This window comes from Scomber scombrus, chromosome 24 (genome assembly GCF_963691925.1).
Source record: "Scomber scombrus chromosome 24, fScoSco1.1, whole genome shotgun sequence".
NCBI classification, from domain to species: Eukaryota; Metazoa; Chordata; class Actinopteri; order Scombriformes; family Scombridae; genus Scomber; species Scomber scombrus.
In genome coordinates this window covers 11,540,372-11,564,786 of record NC_084993.1, presented here as the reverse complement: position 1 = coordinate 11,564,786, position 24,415 = coordinate 11,540,372, and the positions used below count along the sequence as shown (strand labels likewise).

Below are 24,415 nucleotides of genomic sequence, written 5' to 3'. Positions count from 1 at the left end.
TCCACAGTAATCACACATTGTGTCATGCATGACCTCTTCTTTCGCCTTGTTAGTATGTGTTGAATCCCTCCAGCTCACATTGCCTTTGCTTTGCGTGAAAAAGCTGTTACTGCTACAGTCACAGTCCTCCAGCGGTGACGATACAGTCAGTCAGTCGTTATATCATTATGTAACTGAAAATATGTTCACTGTACTTCATAGATTGCCAGTGAATGATAACATTTTGACGAGATCATAAACAGTTCGGACAGTCGGTCAGTTCGGTCAGACAGTTCGGACAAATACATTTAAACAATTGTGCAATCGGGCAATAGTGTGGAAATCACTTTTAAGCTGAAAAGGGTAGGGCTTAGGTGATTATCCCTCACCGGCTTCCCACCAGTGGAATCCCCTCAGCTAGGGATTGAACCCAGATGTGGGGCCACTCAGGAATTTCAGTGTTCTACCATAACTGACTTTAGGAAATGTACCTTTAACTCAGGTTGAATGCATATCTATTGTCAACAAATATGATCACCCTCACCAGTTAAGTTACACCTGTGAATAATTTACTTTTCAGTTCAAACACTATAACTGTATTTAGGCACAGTGGTCCAGTGCTCACAATAATTGTTTAGCAGGTATAATGTTTACCTCATTCACCTCTCAAGTACATTGTGTTATTAGTCTAACATTGGCTAAATAGCACTAAACACAACGCTGCTGCATGCCTGCACTCTTCAGTTAGTTAGTCTTGTGATTCATAGCATATAGTTCGTCATAACAGAACTCTTGTAAATATGAGCTGACAACAGGAATATTTGTGTCAGCCCCATAGTGGTAATCACAAGTAGGCCATGTAGCCTTTTTTTTGTAGGCTCCAATTTCTCCATTTTGGCGTTACTGATTGATTGAAGCGTGTCAACACAAGTGCAAACTTGGCAGATAGATGTTGGCTTCCTTTTCTCCTCGAAGTATTTGTAACTAGTATTATTTCCTCCTTTTCACAATACTTCACAATAAGACCAATAACTGACTGCTTGCATTTGCATTCGTGGATGCCTCCAATGCTTCGTATGCTGCTTCTAATATGACTTTAAGTAACATGTAATCAGCACACAGTACTAAAGCTGAGTTCCAAGTGTCATAGGTTTAAATGAATTGGGTTGCACAGTGGCACCTAATCTTTATGTATGTGACTGGATCAGCTCCACCAGCTTAAACCTCGTTCCCTACTGTCTTTGCGAGCAGTTCTCAACCTGCACATTTTCCTCGACACGCACACACACACACACACACACAAATAGCTGATTACGGAAAAATGTCAAAACTGCTCAGGAGCGTCAGAAAACGCAAACAGAGTTAAGAACTTGACCGATTTTGGTAGGAAGCTCTCTAAACAAAGTTTTAATGAAATCGATCGCATGGATTTGTTAGATAATGGTTTTATTTACTTAACATTTATGAAAACATGACAAAATGTCAAGGCACGTCTTGGCTCATTCCATTTCATAAAGGTTTTCTCACACTAGTGAAAACCAGACTCTTAATTAGGAATCGAGGGGTAGAAAAAAGGTGGTATGTAGGATTTGTTTTACCATCCAAACAATGCTTTTGTACATTTTTTAATGAGGAGTGCAACTCACACATCTCCCAGTTTGACTTAAATCTCAAAAGGAGCTAAAGATCCAGCGATTTTATGTGTTAATTAACATTAAATCTGAAGTAGTATATAATGAATAAACACTAATGACTTTCTCCTCTCTCATTATGTAATGATACTTTGCCAGGAAAAAAAAAAAGAAGATCTCTCTGGTTCATCCCACTGAGGTTTAACTAGACCAGTGAGACTCTTTCCACCTCCCGAGCAACTCTGCCTCCAAGAAGTGTTTAAGTGACTAAACCTGCATTCTGCATGTGGCGAGCAGCAGCCATCTGGTTCTCCAAAGTGGGCACACGCAAAGGCTAAAAATGATTTGCTATTTGACCTACATCTGTACATTTTTCAGCAGAGACCCACTCCGAGGACAAAGCTGCAGTGAGCCATCTGCACCGCTGAGAGGGACATCAGTCGCAATCATCCAATTACTGGGAAGCTGTAGTGATGCTTACTACACAGGTGATGTTTACTGCTGAACTCTATTGTCCAAAAAAAAAGCTGCATGTTTGTTAGCTTTACCTCTGACAGATAAGAATGACAGCAGATAACACAAAAAGATGTAAGTATAGCCTAATTTGACAAATTCAACGCTCCACAACAAAGAGGAACCTGGAGAGGTTTTGATATATTTCAGCTCATTTGTAACATTTGCAACACAGTGGAACTGAGGCTCCATTGTCTGCGCTTCAACCTCCAAGTTATTGATTCAAGTGCCAAAAGATTTATTTAAGTTGTAGTCTTTTTTGTAAATGAAGTGGACATATACAGACAGCTTTTCCCAGTCTATTGTTGCTGCACTGTGTGAAAAAAGAAATTGTTGTAAATGTTATTGTTGTAGTGGTGAACAGCTAGAGGGGTATACTCATAATGAGAGAGTCCAGAATACTTCTCACTATCTTACTAAATGTGAGAAAGGATGCTTAAAGGGGATGTAGCATGCATTTCTGGGTCTTTATTTTTAATGTGGGGCTTTACTGTTACATCTTTGCATGATACACTCTCTGGACTCTTTATTAGGAACACCTGTGCAATCTAATGCAATCCAATCCAACAGCTATAAATTCTACATTTATGAAGTTTATACATTTTGTGCATGAAACATCCCCTTTAAGCATCCTTTCTCACAGGTGATAAGATAGTTAGAAGATTATTAATTAATTGGATGAGATCATTAGATTGCACAGGTGTACCTAATGAGGTGGCCGGTGACTGTATAGTTAAAAACAATCCTTATTTATCTTATACTCTTTATGCAGCCCTTCAGTTCAGCCTCTGTCTGACACAGGCCGTTTAACCCTGACCCTCCCTCCTGATGACCCCACTCTGTTCTGATTGGTTAGCTGCTTGACTCTGGAGGCTTTTACTTTTTTCCCTCCTTCTTTCCCTGAAATGGAAACTTCTCAAATACATCTGTAGATGATCGAGCCTGGATTGGATGCGAAATATGCGAGAAAACAACATGAACAACCCCCGAAACAACCTTAGCAACAAACTTAGCAACAACAAATGGCCAATTGAAAGCATACACAAACAATCTGATGTCATAATGAGGATGAAGTACCAGTTACATTGCAAAAAAGGCATTCAGAGCAGGTTGAAGCCTTGGATTTTGACTTGCAGGAAGCACTTTAACATATATTCACCTTAGGTTTTGGACCATGTTTAACATCTAACTTCATAACAGCATATAAATAACATTAAATCTTACTATTAACAACCAGGATGAAATGTACTGTGCTGCTAACTGTATACTGTATCTACCTTGATGAATTGAGAGCAGGATGTTGCTGAGGCACATTTGCTCAATAAATCTTCCCTTTATAAACAAATATGATTTGAACTGAAGAGTGAAGCGTCACCGGCTGACCCTCCAGAGTGTGCTTTATTAGAACGAGCCAACAAACATGTTATAGAAACATGAACGTCCGGTTCATTTCATCAGACCAAGATAAAAGATGCTGAGGATTTGGCAAAAACTCATAACGCCTTTATGAACGCTTTTTTTTTTTTTAAAGTGAGTCTCAATGAAAAGACTTTCCCATCAGACATATTGAATGGATGTGTGCAGTTGTTTGTGCATGCTCTGCGGATGACCGAGCAAACACATACTGTAATGTGCCAGATTGTATTCAGCTCCCTGAATCAAATATAACAGATCTGGGAAAGGCAAGGTATTTCTCTTCCCTCGGAGGTTTAATGAGAACCAGGGAAAGGAAAGGTCTCACTGCTTATGAATCACCACCAGGCAATCACACAAGCAACATGAAGCAATCACTCAGCAAAATATGTGGGGCGTAGAGAGGAAAAAGGGGTGGTGGTAGAAGGATGGAGGTGTGTGTGTGTGTCACACAATGAGGAGGGCGCCTTCTAAAATCTGCTCTCATTTCTATTTCCCCCGTTAAGAGAATAATTAAATAATCACAACAAGCTCTTCTATCTGAAAGCGTATCATCAATTTATTGCATCAGTTGCATCATGAATTGACTGGATTGTCATTCATAAGATACTACAGGGATGTTGAACTGACTTTAAGACTTTGTTCACACACTGGTGAAGATTACGGTGCAAAAAAAAGAAAAGAAAAAAAAAAGGCAGCATTTTTTGGCGCGGCTTAGGCTAATCCCAGGATACTGTGTGTTGAGAATTACGACGGAATGAATTCATAATAATGCTAATAGGCCTTGGACGTCTGCCACCAGTGAGGTTAATGCTATAATCTCTTTGATAGAGGGGGGTGGGGTGGGGTTGGGGGGGGGGGGGGCAGAATATTAGGTGCTTTAGTCACACAATGATTTTTTTTTTTGACTGACGTAAGATTGCTAGAGGTCTTTTTTTTTTTCATGAGCAACCTTGTCACTTTTAACACAAGCAGACAAAACTAGACACACTCATCACAGCTGGAGACATCCTGGAATTTAATTAGAGTCTGTGTCCACCAGGTAAACAATGAATTATGCATTATTCGGTCCCCCAGTGCAATCACAACAATGGATATTAAACAAGCTAATGTGGGGAATGAGGCTTTCCTGGAAAAAAAAGCCACATCTCTCTTCCTCAGTGAGGTCAGGAGTCACTAAATTGGCAAAATAGAGACTTTTAAATCCTTTTTTTTACTGATTTGTACACATAAAACCTAACATTCTCATTTGTAGGAAAGTACAGCAGCGAAATGACTAACTGGAAATCCAAATAGCACAGGTGCAGCGGGTCTCATCTCTCGCTTTCCTTCATTTCAAAAGTCCATCCAGCCCCTCCCAGTTTCCGGGCTTACCACCAGCGCTTTGGCCGTAGAGTAGAGCGGACATGGGAGCCACAGATAGAAATCGATTAGATGGTTAGAGCTCACAGGGATGGGAAATGTATCAGCCATGATCCAAACCTAGCTTGGTCTTATTACAGCCTAATACACTCCACTTTGGTATCAGGCCTCGCTTTAAAGCTCGACATGATTGCTTGGGCCATTCCTTTGTGGTTTCTCATTAAGCGGGAAACGCTGAATGAATGAAAGGAGAGGTTTTAACGCAGCTGCGCAGGCCTCTCTTCCGAGATGAATTAAACATTTAAAGAGAAGCTAAAAAAGCTTAAAAATTGCTGCCCAGAGTTTGATGTTTGCTTCCTCAGACAGTGTGTTTATTCATGAAAACAAAGCACAGGAAGCTGCATTACTTACAAATATTAATGTTAGTATATTTGTCCACATATGGCATTTAGCTCATGTTAAGCATGAAGGTTGTATAGAAGTTTTGTGCGGGAAAAAATCCTCATTAGTTTTCTAATTCATGCATTAAAGTGCTCCAAAATATAATGAGATCATCTTTTCTATGTGAGCACACAATGGCTGTCAACATACAGCCAGGCGTCACCATGGCGATGTAATGTCCCACATGCCAGATGACAACACATGACACGGTGTGACTATCAGCATGGGAAATATATTGGCTGATTCATTTGCAGCTTGAAGGAAAATGGAGCACGGTGATTGGCTGAGGAGGTGGAAAAAAGAAGGAGAGTCACGTGACATTCGATTGGCTGAAAAGAGGATGTGGTTGACACTAAGAGGAAATGTTTTTCTCCTCTTTTGAAGCAAAAACTGGTGTTTTTGTTTTAAAAAATGTTTAAAAGAATATAGTTGTCAGTTTTGTTGAGACACACACACACACACAAACACACACACACACACAAAGTGGAAGAGACATTTGCATCATAGAGCTCATAAAAGGTTACTCCATCCACCAGCTTGTGTGTGTGCGCCTGCAAGTGTGTTTCCATTCACATCTGCTGCACCGACACATGTGCACCTTGTGTATATGTCTGTGTGTGTCTGTCTGTGTGTGTGTGTGTGTGTTTGTGTATGCGTGTGTGTGTGTGTTCCCTCCCGCAGGTGATTGTCAACTCGGCTAACCTGGCTACCTGAGATGTGAGGAGAAGCATTTGCCAGGACTCTAAACTCCTTTTCATCTAATGAAATGTCACTGGACTTGAAATATTGAGGAGGCTCATCTGAGAATTGTCCTTTCAGCTGGTGAGGTGTCACCACTGTGCCAAATGTCAGCTCTGCCAGGATCAAGGAGAGGAGGCCTGCCAGGGCCAAGTCAGCCTCAAAGCCACCCAGATTTGAGCCAGAGGTGCAGAGAGCAACTATTTTACTCACAGCAGAAATACTGTTATTTTGCTCAGTTCATATTTCTTAAAGAAGCACAGGACAAAATGTGAGATACGATTAGGCCTCAGTGGCCTACAAAGCCACAGGGCAGATGTGCTTGTGTGCAATTTACTGATTTTAGGGCATCACTGCTCTTTGGAGCTAAGGTGGAAATGTGCATATTGCAACTTTAAGGTTAAAAAAAATAGGCAATTTCTTGATAAAAGTTAGTTTTCCAGTCCATATTCTTCACATGTATCCCTGCAAGACAACAACTAATTGGGCTTTTAAGTATTTTAAATGTGTAGCAGGTGGCATCCTTCAACCTGTTTATGGTTGAGCCCTGTGATTGACTGGCAACCTCCTACCCAATGTCAGCTGAGACTGGCTGAAGCTCCCCTGTGACCCTCTAGAGCAGTGGTCACCAACCCTGCTCCTGGAGAGCTACTGCCCTGCATGCTTTAGGTAGCTCCTCACTCTAACACACCTGATTCTAATAATAAAGTCATTGTTAAGCCCTTGACAAGCTTCAGCTGCTTGATAACGAGTTAATTATTAGAATCAGGTGTGTTAGAGTGGGGCGATACCTAAAACATGCAGGGCAGTAGCTCTCCAGGAGCAGGGTTGGTGACCAGAGGAATAAGGAGTAAGTAAAGACATGGATAGATGTTTATTCAAAGGTAATTAACAAATGTTTTTTTGTTGTCTACTGATCATAAGGAATATAATATAAACTATTCTAAGAAACCATAATGCTACTTCTAAAAGCTCAACTGAAATATCAATTATTGGTAAAAGTAATATTATCACCTTTTCTCTTAAAAAAAAAAAAAAAAAAAAAAAGGCTGAATATTGCAATGGAGTACAAAGTGTTCTGATTATTAACTATTATCAATATAATAAATCAAATATTATTATATCAGTGTGAATTTCAGATATTTTCTAATCAGTGAATAACGATCTAAATACTGCCAATTCTAATTCAACTAAGTCAAAGTTAAGTCAAACTGTGAAGCTGTTCACTTCACTCTGATTAAAGGTTGTGTTCAAATGAAAATAAACAGGAATTACTCTAGTTTTCTTGTATTTGAATAAATATCAGTGGTTTGTGCCATTACATGGATTACCACTAATCTACATCTGTTTTATTTCTCTGATTTTTATAGTGTATAATAGTGTTCGCATTGATGAGCGCCTGTGTTTTTCGTATGTACCCTTAACTGAACACAAAGCAGCAGGCCTGTAGCGAGTTTACTTAACAGCAAAGAATATCTAGGCTAAGGACAGTTGATTCAGTGGTCGCCTAGCAACAATTTTTTTTTTTTACCTGCAAAAAATGCTTCATCTGATCGAGACCTGAAGCTCAAATATCCAACTGAAGGAACTGAACTCAAACACATCATTGAGTGTAGTGGGACTTGCTGCTGAGTTGGACGCATTATTAGCTCAGTTCCCATCATCTAACATCTACTCAATTCAATTTACACCCCTCAAGTCAAAAGCCAAATGTATTTAAATTAAATTATTAAACATTATAGTTTATTTTAACTTCCTCCTCATGTTTCCTAACTGATTTTGGTCCTGTTGCAATGATGAACATCATGCCCTTTAAATATTAATCCAATCCATCAACTGGATCTAATCATTTGAAAGCTATGCAGTTTAAATACATCAGAATCTGCAAATCTTTCATTAATTTTCATATTCAGAATGAGCTTGCATGCATTAATTTATATTTTAAATACAGTTGAGGCTACTGTATCGTTGCTTTAACGAGTTGTTAATTAAAAATCCATATGACATGAAACTAATAGGAACTAATAACAGCATAGTGAGTTGAAATGTTGTATGTTCTACATCCAACAGCCTTGTGATCTTAGAAGCTGCGTTCGCTTCTATTCATTAGCGAGGGGCGACTCTATTTAAAATATCCACCTCTGTTTGTGATAGAGTTTACCACCTTTTCAGGCAGACACACTTCTTTAAATTCAAGGATCAAAGAGCATCAAAGCAGCCTCAACTGATAGAAGTTACTTGAGGATATGATTCTTAAGATTCACGACTTTCATATGAAAATTGAACTTACTTTTGCACACAGTGTTGTTTGTTGGTTATCTCCATGCACTCACAGTTAGAAAAAACATCCACTGAGGATGCTGAGCTGAGTGCAAAGACTGATTTGATGTCATAGTGACCTAATACTCTGATGAAACACCATTAAAAAAGACTAAAAAGTTCATTTCTATGTTCAATGTGGAAAAAAACAACTCACATCATCTGGCTCATAGGGAAATGCACTCATCATCTGTAACAGCATGTGTTAAAGCACAGCCACAAGATGAGTCTAGCCATCCAATCAGGAGTAGCCATATTTCCAATACAAATATTTCAAAATAAGATCACACAAATATCTATATCACTTGCAGAACAAAAACATCTATCTCTAATGGTATTGAAAGGGTTAATCTTGGACCAAGAGGGTGTGATATTCCTGAGGAAAAATAATGGGGCTTTCTGAATTTATACATAATTTATTATAATATAAAAAAAATATTATAATTTTCACCTTCTAGTGTCTGGTGTCTTGTCCTGATTACATAACATATTCACCTGTCTTGTGTTGTGCTTTTCTGTGTAACAGCTGTTAGCAGCAAAAGGTTGCATCCTGTCAGAAGGTATGAAGTTACTTGAGCATAGTGCATGAAAATCATAAGCAAACCTCCCACAGGCTACAGCCGTAATGCAAAACAGTCCAGCATGTCTTACTTTCCTGCAGTGTATATCAGATCATTAACAGGCTTTGTTTTCTCTTCAGAAAATAATGTACAATATATAGGGAGATCATTGAGCTCCACTGGCTAAAAAAGCATATGAATATGCACAGTTTTGACCTGTGCTGGAGGAAAAGTCAGGAGACCATAAAATGTTATTTTCATGCCAGTAGTAGAGTTCTATGTTAAGTAGATTATGAATTATTGTTTTATCTTTCAGGAATTCCTCTTCTTCTTCCTTTGTTTGCTAGGAATGTGTCTACATTTTCATTTTCATACAGATTTTGTATTGTGGAATTCACATTGCCCATCACTTATTATCTTTATTTACTTAAAAACATCTAAAACAAGCAATGTACAGTGTTGACTCTTCGGGAAATGGAGAGAAAAAAAAGACACAATATATATTCATATTTTTTCTTTCTTTCTCCTTTTTCTTAATTTTTTAGTAACCTTTCCACTCCTCATTATTCTTATCTAAGGTCATTTTGTGTATCTTGTTATTTTCAGTTTTTAAAAGAGTGTTTGTTCGTTTTGAATTCATGAGTATATAGAAGTAAAAGTGCGCTTTTATAGCATGTGGATGTCCTTGAATACAAATCGAATCTATCTTTTTATTCTAAAATGAAAACATATATATATATTTTTCATTTTCACAGCAGACTTTTTGACTTCTGGTAGCAGGAGAAGTTCAGGCTTTAAGTGGGGGGGTTCAGACTGAAAACACTCCTGCATTAAAACAACCAGTTTGAGTAACAGATACATGAGTTTGAAGGGTTGTACTGTATATATAATGGGGAGAAAAAATCAAGGTCTAACATTTCTGAACTGGAAAATCTCCCTTTCATCCTTCTATCTTCTATTCATTTCCAGTTAAAGCTGAAATCTCAGCTTTTTTGAGTGCAAGGCAAACATTTCCTTGTTATTTTAGTGCTCTGGGAGCCAAAAAGAATATAAACTCAGCCTGAACTCACTTAGTAAATAATGGTAAGATTGCTTGAAATCTGACTTCCAGTGGTTTTGTGCTTTAATAAAACAAAGGATACTTTTAAATCTTTTATCAAACAAAGGGAGAATTTGAGGCTGTTGACGTAAAATGTACAAGAATATGAGCAGAAGCGATGAGTGATGTGACCAAATGTTGCACTGTGATCGGATCTGTCATGACATCTGAAGTAGATTTGCAGGACTTTAATATCGAGTGCAAAGTGGGTCAAACTTTCACTTGGATTTGAAAAACTCAAATCTGGACCACAAATATTAAGATGAATTATATAGCAACGTACATTAACTGATAGTACATCGGGGGAGGTTTAAAGGGAGAATAAAAGGGGAGAAGATTGATTAAGAAACAGATGGAGAGAGAAAGATGGAGAGGAAAACAGGAAGCAGCAGCTGCAAACCAATGAGCAGCTTTGGTTTCTATTTCTGATTCGCACCTGGCTTTTATCTGAATCAAAGTCCTTCTCTTTATACACACACACGCGCACACACACACACACAGGCTACACACACATTTACAATATCCACCAAAAAGTGTGCAAGGAAAGCCAAATCCGTGACCACAAATCTTAAAAATAATTTTAATAAGCAAATGAATAAATAAATATAGATGGATAAAACTTCAAACAGATGCTGCTTGTTGGTAACAAACACACACACACACACACACACACACACACACACACACACACACACACACACACACATATCCAGAAACACACATCTCCTATTGACATGCACACACTCCCATCCCCAGACTTAATTGTAAGCGCCAGACATATTCAGGGAAGCAATAATAGTGCATATGATTGCAGCGACCTGGTCAGTCAGTGTAGATCAATAGCTTGTTAGCTATGGGCAATTACAGCCTTCAGTCACATTCACAGGCTGTGATGCAACCGGATTTTGATACCTGGCAATATTGAAGAGCTGTCACATCAACTGTATTTGAATGGAGGATGAAATGAAACCTAATCAGAGTGAAAAACAGTGAGTGAACAGGCTTAACTTTCTGGAGTTTGTGTTAGAGAATCCGGATTTGTCCTGAGTTAAAATCAGATAAGGTCGAGTTATTTCACTTTGTTGTCTCTAAGAAGTCGAGGGATTTAAAATAAGGACAGCTTCTTAAAGTGTTAATAGCTTAATCAGATGTTTTGTCTCCACACTCGGCTGCTAAGCAGTAATTTCTCTTGAGACCAGTTGGCTGTCCAAGAGTGTGCCTTCAAAGTCTTTTCAGCCATAGAGTGGCTATTGCTGCTTGTTTCCAAGTTTTAATTTTATTCATTACAAAACAACTTGGTTAAAATGCATCTTTTCTTGTGAAGGCTTTTCCCTGAAGAATAGCGTACTTATGTTTATGAACAAACTGCCCCTCTATCAGTAACTGTCTACAATAACTTATTTTTAACACTATATTACATTTAATAACAATATTGAGCAAGAAAATGTTAGTGAAAAGGCTTTAAACTCAGTGCTGAGATTAGCTACTTAGCTAGCAGCACTTTTGATTACTTAACGTTAAGTAAAGAAAGTTCACAAACGTGTAGCTACTGTTTTAATTGACACTGGTTAACTCTTGACTCTTTGTCAAAAAAATGATCATGTCCATTCCCTCTTTTGTGAGACACATGTCATTGCTGCCTATTTATTTTGACGAGAACAATACTCGAGCAACTAGCAATGTTGCAAGCTAAAGCTAACGTTAATTACTTTTGGGTTTTAGTTCAAACCACTGATGCTAAAGCTAATATTCATGACATTCCCACTTTTCAATGTTAACATCAAAATCCTCCCAACATTATGTCTGGCCTGTCTATCCCATTTAAGATAGATAAAGTTTGATGTTTTATCTGGACTTTAAAAACAAATAAAAAACACACAGAAAAGCAACTTTTGTTTATAAAGCCTAATTAAAACCATTCATTGTGAAATTAAGGTTAAATCATTTCCAAATCATCCAATCTCAAATATGTGACACCTCTGATCAAGCTAATAAGCTAACTAGCATTATTAGCCACAAGGTGGGGTCACATTAGTCTTCCATGTATCAGTTTCCCAGTCATAGGTCCTAAAAAAGGATGTGATGTCAAAGTTGTGATTTGGGTAATTAATAAATATTTATCAGAGTGATCAGGAACTGTAAATAGTCTGTGTGAGCGATGCGGCAGTTTGTAGTGTTTCTATTGGCTGATCGACCACATTTAAACAGTCAAAGTTTAGCATGGAAACGTATGCTTGAATTTGTCCATATTGAGGGCTTTCATAGAAGTAAATAAGGGGATGCATACAATATTTGTAGCATAGAAATGTAATGTGACATTGCCTTAAGTCAAACGAAACTAACATTGTTTAGTTTTGAAGACTTCCTGCCACTCCATGCTTCCCTTCAAAAACTTGTGTTATTTTTTTTTATCTGTTATCTAACAAAAATGACCTCACAGTCACCTATAATTTGTCACAGACTGTCAGCCACGGCCCCAGCCACTGCACCTATTCTGAAGTTTTGTTATTGTCAACAAATCCCATGAAAAGACCAAAACTAACAATGTGTTAGTCTCTATCTCAACATTTTCTGACTTGCCTACACTGTCAGTGGCTTCCAGCCCTAAGCCATTAGTTGCTACTGAGGATGGAACTTAAAATACAGGAAGTTTCAACTTTAAAAAAGTCTCTGTAATTCCAACGAAACAGCTGGACACTGTACTTTTTTAGCAAATGTCACTCAAACAGGAAACAGGAAATAATCAGGGACTATTTTCAGACCCATACCTACTGCTTAGCGCTTAGAAAAACTTGCAAGGCACAAAACATGTTGCGTTACTATGACAACAAACAACCGTGAGTTGCCATCTGCTGAGGTGTTTCTGCATATTTAACATTTTTCTAAGATTTTTTTCCTTACTTCTTTTTCTGTTTTGACATGTTTGTTGCTGTTTTGATGAAAGCCCACTCTGCCTTTTAAAGCCTTCCTAAGAGGGTTGTCAGTGGACTCGCAGGTACTTTTGAAGCCAACCTTCTCACATCTCTGCCGATGTATTTCTAGATCTAACTTCTCCTTGAATCATTCCAGCTCCTGAAACTCCAAATGTGCGAGGCGGCAGTGCCCTCACAGCGTACAAAGCTCCTGCGCTACCAACCCGCTTTGTCCTCCATTCCCTGGTAAGCACACACGCACTGACACACTCGCAAATGCTCCGAGGTCTTCCCACACACACACATACACACATACACACACGTGCACAAGCATCACACAGATCGCACACAGTGATCACACTCTGAACCCAAAAGGAAAGTGACACAATAGGGACACAAAAGCATCTCATCCTCATCTAAAGGCGAACTGCTTCTTATCAGTTAAGGTGAGGCTCAACACTTGTTCAGCTTGGAGGGGAAAATGTGGGTCACTTTTTTTTCTCTCCCTTTTCCGAAAGTGGACCAGTCACCCACTTTATACGAAGATTAGACTCACTGCTGACTTCACAAGACTAGAAGACAGTGCAGGAAAACAAACAAGGGAACTAAGATAAAAACCCTGTTAGGTTCTGTCTTGAATTCCGACTGTTATTTTCTCAATTTCTGCTTCATTGCTGTGAAACTGGATTGTACTTTGATGGTTTTTAAGATGACTCACCAACATAAATCAATAAGAAAGGCATAATCTTAACAATGAGGCGGCACTGATGCCTCTTTTTTTTGCCAGACTGAAGGGAGAAACAATTGATCACTCCAGGCAAAGACAGCTGAGAGATCAATTATCCTCAAAGAGAAGGGAAAGTGCTAAATTTGACTTTTTCAATATGCTTTGTTTTGTGCTACCGGTTGAATTTTTATATCTATATTCGGATAGCAGATTTTGGAGGTAAACATCATTGTTTGCTTATGCTAATGTGACATTATTCAGATACTAAATCCAAATTTTTAAATCCACATTTTAAATCCATTTAGCACAAACACACAAAAATGTTCATGTAGGTCATGTTTCTTAATTATGCCAACCTTAACTTTACGCAATCGAAGCATCTTTTTCAACTTCATTACACTGACTCAGCTAGCAGTGGATTTTTGCTGACTCACTTTACATGGAAAAATCCTCAGAAACAGAAGCATTCATATGTTAATACATCTGATGCTGCTGGTGACAAGGACAAGAATTCATTGCAGAAAAGAAGAGAGTTGCTCTACTTCGAATTCTGACCTTCTACTAATAGTACTTGTAGTTAGTACAGAGCGAGTAGCACATGCTAAACACAAACATTTTGAGTCATTGTCTTGTTCCAGCTTCTCAAATGTCAATATTTTCTGTTTTTTTTTTTTACAATGAACTAAATTTCTTTGGGTTGTGGATAGTCATTTGGGATATATGAGGATGCCACCTTGGGCTTTGGGAAACTGTGATTGACATTTTTCACTATTTTCACATTTTATTGCCCAAAGAATCAATTTATTGGGAAAATAACACCTACATTGATCATGAACATAACCATTAGTTGCAGCCCTAGAATAAATAGCACTATGACAAATATTTGAATAATAAGTTTAGAATGCAACTTTATTTTATTAATTATATCCTTACATAGGGGTTTTACATGAAAATGTATTCTTTTAGTTATTATAATCAAATCCTTTGTTCTATTTAATTCTTAGAAAGTATGACATGTATCTCCAGATGGATTTTGGTCAAAAGTTAAGGAGCTGTTTTTCAATTCTGGATTTAAATCCTAAACTCTCACACTTTTTTTTTTTCTTTAATTGCAAATAACATGATACAGCATATGCTTTCCGTGTGTGTGTGTGTGTGTGTGTGTGTGGTAAAACTCCCAGCCTCCCTTGCTTCAATTTGGCTTAAAGAGATTGTTTTCAGTTGGTTAAGAGGTGAGCTCCTCTGTGAGACACGAACACACGACTGAGTTCTAAATCGACGCCCAATTAATACAGAAATGTACCTAAACACTTAAAACAACAGTATGTATTCTGGCTGCACTTCCAGCAGCAGCAGCAGCAGCAGCAGCAGCATATAAACAAGCAAAACTACAGCTCTCATTTTAAAACGAGGCAAAGGAAAAAGCATTGTTTGATACTGTGTATGTGTATGTGTATGTGTGTGTGTATGTGTGTGTGTATGTGTGTGTGTGTGTTTGTATGTGTGTGTGAAGAAGATGACTTTGATTCAGACAAAATCCAGATGTATCTCGGAAACGAGCCACACTGTTACGACATCAGAAGCTGGCTGTATATGTGAGTGTACTTGCCTTGTGAGAGTGTGTGTATAAATGTGTGTGTGTGTGTGTGTGTGTGTGCGTGTGTGTGTTTGTGTGTGTGTGTTAGGGATTCATTGCAGCAGTTCTCAACTGAACCCAGTCTTTTTTACAATGACTTAAATGTCCCAGATCTGTCTTTGACTCAGCATCATCTTGGAGTGTGTTTGCTTATGTGTATGCGTGTGTGTGTGTGTGTGTGTGTTTCGACGCATGTGTTTTCTTCCCCGTACGCACATGCCTGCGTGTTTCCCGACTGCCTCACTTTATCCTGCGAAGCCATTAACATTTCATGGACGACGTCGAGGTTTGTCAACTGGATCTCATCAAAATTTCATCCTTAATTATGGAAGCAGAGCTGGAGGGAGATTCCCCCCTCCGCAAGGCAAGCTGGCAGACTCATCTTAGCTGAGGGAGCCGCCAGTGGAGGCAAAAAAATAAAAAAAATAATCAGTTCCCACCAGGTTAGTACAGTAAAAGCTGGGTGTTTGGTCATTCTAAAGAACCCCAGAACACACATAAACACTCTTAATGATCTGAAGATTAGGGTTCCCCCCCCTAGAGTTTCTCCACAAACTTCATCTGTGGCATCTCCGCAACTAAAACTCCCAAATGAAACCATTACAAATGAAACCTCTGAGGCTCAGCAGCGGCAACTTTGAGGTACAGAGGAGGGTCACACACTGAGTTTTAATATGTGACTTCAAACCCAAAAGTTCTGCATCTGAGAGATAGATATTTGTAGCAAAACATACTAATTAGAAGAGTTAGGATTGGAGTTGTGTAAGATTAGTTTATGCTATTCAACGTATATTAAATTTATACTTTTATACTATTGTTTTCAGTGGTGGAAAGTAACTAAATACATTTAATAAAGCGTACTTGAGTAAAAGCCATCTCATTGAATATTATACTTGTGCTTCATCTTATTAGTTGATTAAATGCCAGCTATTTTGATAATTGGTTAATCTTTTTGAGTAAATTTTAAGGCAAAATACAAAAATTCTCTCATTCCAGCTTATTAAATGTGTTTTTTCTGGTTTATTTGACCTTCTGTGACAGTAAACTGAATATGTTTGGGTTGTCGACTGTTGATCTGGACATTTGAGTGGACAAACTTGGACATTTTATAGACCAAACTACTAATTGATTCCTAGAGAAAATAATCGTTATTTCCATCCCTAGAACACAGTGCTTTTATTTCCACCACATTTATCTGACAGCTGTAGCTACTTTTCAGATTAACATTTTGCATAATAAACATAATAATGCTATAAATCACAATGTTTTGTTAAAAGTGAAACCAATGGTTCTCAAGTTTTTGGCTCGTGACCAGTTGCAAAAAAAGCAGTCCAGCTGGAGCTCCTTCTCACAAATTTTCCCTCCAAATTCTCCAGATGTTTTCACTAAGTAACTCTTCCATATCCAAAAATCACAAAAATCCAAATATTAGATAAAGCCAAAAATATCAATACAAATTTATGTAGCAGAGGTTTGTCTTCTTTTTCTTGCATACCACATGAATCATCACATGACCCCTCAGATTTATCCTGTGACCCTTCAAAGGAACCCATAGGTTGGGAACCACTGAACTGTATCAAAAGCAGTTAAAACTGGCTAAACCTCACCAGTAAAACTCTACTTTACATATTCGTGCATCAGTATTAACCACCTATTAATCTGATGAATGTGTAATGTGCATCATTGTATTGTTTCTCTTACTCAAGTAAAGAATCTAACTATTTATTCCACCACTGATTATTTCAAAAGTGTGTCGAGATGTCAGTAAACCTTTTTGGTGTTGTATTGGTATCCAATATCTGTATCCGGTAGATACTTTGGAGGCCAAACGTGTTAGTACACATGGAATATCTTTTGAGGGAAATTACCTTTGTGTAAGGAACTTGTCAGGAATACTCGAAGTCTACCTCAGCCTGTTTTGATGTTGATGTGTAGGCAGATAGAGCGAGTGGGGGGAATACAACACCACAGCAAGCAGCGGGAAACAAAATAGCATCTAAAATGCTACAAACACTGTGTTTACCCCAAAACTGAGAGTAGAGGTTCCCAAACGAGTTCCACATATCATATACTCTTCAGATATTTCTCAGCGCGTCAGTGATTCTAAAAGCAAAATCTGAATCCGAGGGTTAAAGGGAATACTGGAAAAATGTTAAAAGCATTAAAAAAAGACCTTGGTTCTGCCAGAGAAGACACCACAGGTTCACCACAGGCTTTTGGGATCTTCAGAGCACTTTTTTCTCACCATGTGTCTAAAATCAAAAGTAAAGACTACATAAACCACAAATCTGCCATCAGAGTCATTTTCCTCTAAGCTATGAGTTAATATTATGTTATTTTAACCAGTCTTGAAGCTGTTATGATTTTAAAAAATTACACTGACCTTCTCCTAACACCATTAAAGCCTGTTTTAATCAGGTTTTAAGGGTATTTTTAAACACAAATTGGACATGAAAAATACATATCTCTAATTGTAATGCAATTAGAGACCAGTTTCCTTACTCATGAATAGATTTAGTCTTTTTTCAACTCCTGCTTTCATTGCTTGTGTGTTTTATGGTCATTTCTGAGGATATAGTTTAGTTTTAACACTGTAAATCAGAGCTGTGAGTCCATTTATTGAACAACAGAAAAGCAACACATTTTAAACATTAAAAGTGTTAAACATCGAGTTTAACACTTTTGAGATGCACAAAGAAATCAGAGGTGAGGGCCAGCCAACAATCAGAGCTTTACTACACCCAGGTGACTATCACTCCATTTTTCATTCAAACGTCTAGCTTGATTTCTCCAAATGACTATTGAAAGGCGGCAGTCACAATAAAAGGGACTCTGGTAATGAGCGCACACTTCACCCGAGTGGGGAGGGAGGGGGGTACTTTCCTTTCCAGTCACAATGAGAACACTCCAGGTATCAAACCAGTCACAATCCGATGATTAGCGTCCAGCCTCCCTGCCTCAAAGAAGAGGAATATTCTACCTTGGGAAGCCCTTAGTTTTGATTGCACGCCGGCAATAACATGGGTGCAATCAGAGTATGATTTGGAAGTCCAGCTCCCACCCACCCACACACACACACACACACACACACACACAAACCTTTTTCTAAGTATGTCACCCCTACAGTGAGCATCAGCATCCACCACTAGTTTCAGCACCCTGGACAGCACCCCCTTTTACACCAGCAACCCCCTAAATTACTTCTGATGCAATGTCATGAAAATTAATTAATTAAAAAAGAAAAAAAAAAAACTTCTTACCTCCAATGTCTGGTCGAAGCGTTTTGTCATATTCCTTGAGCAAATTGTTCAGTATGAGTGTGGCATCCTCCTGGTGCGACCTGGGGACCAGCATTTGATTGACAGTGGTGTCATGGAGATCTTCATCGTCGTCGCCATATTCCAGATGATCAGGACTTGGGGGAGGAGAGGAGGGGGGAGGAGGGGAGGGGGTCGTTAATCATGTTGATTGACTCCCCTTTAATAAACACGGTTGTCATTAAAAAAAACTTTGTCGCAGCAGCAAAAGCATGCAGCAGTGATGATGATGATGATGATGATGCTCTGGATTTAAATCTTGCAAATGATTGTCAGACACCCCCCCCCCCCCCCCCCCCCAATGATGCTTAGACGTTAAATGGATGCTGTCTTTTTTTGTGTGCGTGTGTGTGTGTGTGTGTGTGTGTGTGTGTGTGTGTGTGTGTGTGTGTGTGTGTGTGTGTGTGTGTGTGTGTGTGTGTGTGTGTGTGTGTGTGTGTGTGTGTGTGTGCGGGGAAAGCCCCCTAGAAAAATAAAGCAGCAGCCTACACGCAGCTTCATTCACATATTATACACCTATATCCTCAACTTTTAAAGCTTCAAAGAAACACCTCTCAGCTGTTGATCATGCCAATATGAAAATAAATGAGACTCACCGAGCACCTTGAACGAGAAGAAGTAACAAGAGGATGACCACAAACTTGATTGTCATTTTCCCATACGCGGATCACCCCCTGGTCATAAGAAGGGCTTTTGTGTTTTTTTCTTTTTGGAGGATGGAGAAGCAATCGGTGCTCCCCTTCTTCTCCTTCTACTCCTGCCGCCGTCGCAGCTGTGATAAAGTGCCAGTACAGTAGGTGTGTGACCATCAATCCGCGCTCTGAACTTCCTCATCCGCCCACACACTTTCTTCTGCGTGTCATCTGCGGTCGAGCACAGCACAGCGGTCCCCTCAGTGCCTCCGAGCTCCTGCAGTTTTTTTTTGTTTTTTTGGGGGGGCGGGGAGGTTGTGAGTGGAGGTTGCAGGTTGGAAGTGGTGGATGGAGGGGGTTCCACCAGGGCGCACCGAGATGTATCAATCAGTGTGATCAGGCAGCAGAGGAAGAGGGGGGGTGGCACAAGAAGAAGAAGAAGAAGATGAAAAAACTAAAGAAAAGAAGAAAGAAGAAAGCAATCGACGGGATCCAGCCAGCCAGCAGCGCCCTCCTTCCTCTAACGCCTGTGTGGGCAACTGAGTGGTTGGGTGACGCTGTCTGCTGCTGCTGCTGCTGCTGGTGGAGGTGCTGATGCTGCTGGTGGTGATGCTGGTGAACCCTAGGAGATAAGCATTCTGCGTGACTCATACACCGTGCACGGGCTATACACACACACAGTACCTGAAGCACATCTGCATCCCATTAAAACAAATGCAAAACATCCACCTTTGTATTTGCTGTGCAGGCTACGTCATGGGCAAAACATTAATTTATTTCATTACCACTGCCGAGCTTAAACATCTACATCTATTTTTTCTTTTTTTCTTTTTTAAATCATCAGTAATTGGTTTAAATGCGCAGAAACAGGAGTTAGGGTTATTTGATGAAAGGTAGAGGAGAATACTTTTATCCATATTTTCAAATTTTCACCATGCAGCTCATAAGAAAAGTATCAAATGTGAGCACAAAGTCATAAAAACAGCAGTAGATCAGTTTAACTGAATGCGCATTTGATTTTAGTTTATATTGATGTTTGCTGTTTGCCAAATGATGATCACCCCTGGAAGTCAGGCATAGTGACCCCCCCATCTTCCTCCACTACCACCCCCAACATTCAGAATAAGTCATTTCTATACAGGCGCACAACTCAGTAGGACGGCCAGTGTTGTTCAGCCTGCAAACCTGTGAGATTTTTCATGCATGTGAAGAATCTGCGCTGCCCCCTGGTGGCCACAAATGCGCAACAACAAGCAAAACAGTCCAGTGTATCAATATTAAGAGTTTGACTGCAGTGCTGCAACTGGAGGATTAACCTCTTGACCAGCAGGACCTCCACTACCACTAATAGAGGGATTACTGATTTTTTTAAACTGATACTGGAGCTGTCATTTGTTACACTGCTACTTATTTATTTATGCACTCCTCATCGCCCCATAAAATTGATGACTTCTCCCTTCAATAATGAGTTAATGAGTTCTCTCTCTTAGGAATGATAGGGATGTTCTCGCTCAATAAAATCTAAAACGTGAAAGCAACACAGTGATGAATTAGAATGATGAAGATAATTTGGATAATTCCATACAAAATGATACTCAGGGGGCTAAGAGATTGAGGAGGCAGCTGAAATTGGTAACATTACACTTTTTTTTGACAGCTTTGCATCTATAAAAGCAGACATAGATGGAATAATATGTGCAATCTCTGGAATTACTTTGATAAAGCAGTTAAATATCAATATGGAATGAAATCAGTGCCACTAAGAACTGCATTTGTATAATCATGATTTGCCAAAGCCACGTGTAAGCTACGACAGCCAGCTGTGCACCAATCAATTCTCCAATGCCGTCTTTGTTCATTTTTTATTTGCTCATTTTAAATAGAATACATAAAACAAATACAGTACATAAAACAAATAATGAATAACACAAATACTTTGTAAAGCCCAGCTACAGCTACAATGGCTTTTTGCAAAGAAATTGAAGCAAAGGTCTCACTTAGTTTTCTCTCCATGAAGTAATCAAATCATGATGGTTCAAAATAAAAAAGATCTCTTGCACATGTGAAGCGTTTCTCTGATAGACAACTGTTGCTATCTTGGTCCTGTGTAAGTCTCTTTAAGCTGGCTGCTGGATGTGTATTACATTCCCCACTTGAGAGACCCAAGTTCAAACTTCCATGAGCTAGTGTTGGATAAAGTACATATAATCAATCCTAAATTTGACCCTAACACGCATCAGCCACAGCTGTCCAGACAGTACATAGAAAAACAAGCGTTTGTCATCCGCTGGCCAGTCGGGGCTTAAATTGGAGTGAAGCGCTTTGCTGTAGGGGCCCCCCTGAACGGGTGAAAGCAACTTAAGCGGAACTAAATCCCTTTTCTAACAGATGTATGGCAGATGAGTCTGTCACAGTGGCTGAAGGAAGGAGGGAGGGGCAGGCAGTCGTTTCTTGACCAGCAGTAGAGAAAAGAGGGACGGTTAAATAGATGGATGGATTGGTGGATAGATAGGGGCACTCGTTGTATGGACACATGCAGGCACAATGAACATTCTTTTCTTGTTTGAGGTTAGGAATGTTTGAACATTTTTTCAACTCTAACACACCTTCCCTATCTGATTCCAGATGTTTTTCAGCTATTTTCATTGCTTTTTTCCAAATAATTGTAAGTATTTTAAAGTATATTGTAGGAAAAATGCAGGTTTAATAGACTGAGATGATCAGGGGGCTTAAAATGCTACTTACACTTTCATTTACTTTGGTAACATAACTTAAAGTTAGGCTCGGACAGCTCAAATAAAGGGTTTTTTGTTCTGAGCAGCGCTGGAGATGTTCGGCTCTGACGAGACAAACAAAATGATCCTGAACTTTATCAGAAACAATAGCAGCTGTGTTTCTCACTTGATAACATGTAGCAGCGCAGTCAGAAAAAAACAGGGAGTAGAGGAACAGATGTGCAGATTGGAGATTGTTAATGGGGAACGGGAAGTCTGGACTTGCTGCCATGGCAACCTTAGACAGACACAGTATAGGTTGCCTTTCGACTGCACTTCTTTGGACTTCCTTTTACAATGCTGCTGCACTCTAACATTAGCATTGCTGATAGACACCCATTGAGCATTTGACAGGTAGCAACACCTTAGATTAACATTAAATGCAGATTCAACATCAAACCAAGCCAGCACAAAAACATTACAGGATATTATGGCACAAAAAATCTGATAAAACAGCTTTGGAAATCATTTTTTAAACAGATTTCTTAAAGATATCCACAGCAGGTCCCAATTTCACAAAGCAAAGCAGGTACTGTAATAGCAGCTGAAGTCATCTTTATTTACATGTGGTGCAAGCCATTGTTTAAATGTCTATTCAGCGCCAAAAAAGTTATCGGGGGACAATGCTCCCAGCAGCAGGTGATGGAGCAGAGTGTACACACTGTTTCAAATCCATGAGATTAAAGCAGTGATTCTTTTGCTGGGAGCATGTGTCAGTTTTGTTCCTGAGTATGTCTCACCATAGTCCAACAGATGCGGTGCCGCGGTGGGCTCCAGTCAAAAATATCATAACGTGTGCTCATTGATTCCAGTGTAAGTCAATGTAGAAATGTACAAACAAAAACACTGAACTCAATCGTTAAAAGCCGCTCAGATGTAAGCTCCTCTACAAGCAACAAGAAGAAAAGAATCTTTCACGTGTACACAAACATTGAGAAAAAGATATCTGACACAAAACATATGCTACAAAAATTGAAAGTCAACATCAGACTTTTGTTTTCTTCTTCTAAGGGCTTAAAAGTCAAATGTAAGAATCTAAATATCGTCTTTTTTTGCCTTTAAGCAAAGAGCTGAATTGTCAAGTTGAACAGAAGAAAGTGTATTTACATGATTCAAAGATGAGACTCGGCCCAATTTCCCAAAATCTTCATGCCTATAAGGCCTAGTCGCACCAGCATTAAAAGCAGCGATATTTTGCAGCAAAATTGATTCTATGTTCAACTTTAGTGAACTTTGACCACTTTGACCCACAAGTTAGCAACTAAGCTAACAAGCTTGCTAAATGACAAGCACATATTTAGTGAAGGCAGGCAGCTGTGTCACTTTCTGCTGTGAACAAGCCTTTACATTCAGCTTCCTGGCCTGTCGTCACTTTTCTTTTGGCACATTTTTGTATACTTTTTCTGATTTATCTGAAACTAGCATGTTGAAAAAAGAGGGGAACCATTGCAGAAAAATATTGTGATAATAATAATTCATTTATCTCTGGTCTCCTTTCTCTCTTTTTTCCCCCACATAGGGAGGTCAAAGGTCAGGAACTGGGCTCTGGAGCTGTAGTGGATTGGTTTGATTGCCTAAATAGGGACCGAAACTCAGGTGAGTCTACTGAATCACACACTTGAAACTCTCAGTGTCAGTCTGCTGATTTGTATGTGACTCTGCGTTTCAAGCACTGGTCTCTCAACTGTGAATATTCGTTTTCTAAGTTGAGTGACCCGGGCTCAAAACTCATTTAAAGTACACATATCCAATCCTAAATTTGTCCTGAACACACCATCCACTGCTGTCCAGTCACCCAGTTTAAGTGGGCCAAAGATGTTTTTCTAATATTCCTGTTGGCACGCTGCCCTAAATGAACCCTCTTTCATTTTTCATGAATGAAGAAGACTCTCGTCATTGTCATTGAATTTAAAAATTCACAAACCCTTGCCATGACAATCATCCAAATACAGTTTTCTTTCACCTTTTAAGTTGCATTCCATGTTTTTTTCCGGCGCTCTCCATTGAGAACGCGACTCCTAACACTTTTGGGAAACCAGGCCTTCAGCAGCAGGCTTTGAATCTTCAAGTAAAGATGTACAAAGAGACACACAAGCACTCCCTGCAATATGAGAAAAATAAAATGGCAAAGGTTTTTAAAAAAGAGACATAAAACTAAATTATTAATGCACTTGCAGCATTAATCTCAAGAGAAGGTACTTCTTTTTTTTTTTAAATCAACTTTTTTTCAATTCAAATGCATGTTATATTGCAGTTTCTTTTTTCAGTTGTTTTTAAGTTGTTCAAAGTACCTACGTTAGTTTAATTTAAAACCCTTTGTCAAGTCATAGCAACGGAGGGCGCTCCCATACTCTCAGCATCG

The 24,415-nt window shown here is 39.0% G+C and overlaps 1 protein-coding gene across 1 annotated transcript in view; it reads right to left on the bottom strand.

Moving 5' to 3' along the window:
- The window catches only part of LOC134006596 (gamma-aminobutyric acid receptor subunit gamma-3-like), a 95,084-nt gene extending 75,785 nt beyond the window's left edge, over positions 1 to 19,299 (bottom strand). Inside the window, exons 1-2 of the mRNA XM_062445521.1 lie at positions 19,244 to 19,299; positions 18,591 to 18,745 (exon numbers count right to left, since the gene is read on the bottom strand). Of these exons, the coding sequence (XP_062301505.1) occupies positions 18,591 to 18,745; positions 19,244 to 19,299 (211 nt within the window). The remainder of the gene's footprint in view (positions 1 to 18,590; positions 18,746 to 19,243) is intronic.
- Positions 19,300 to 24,415: the final 5,116 nt, after the last annotated feature.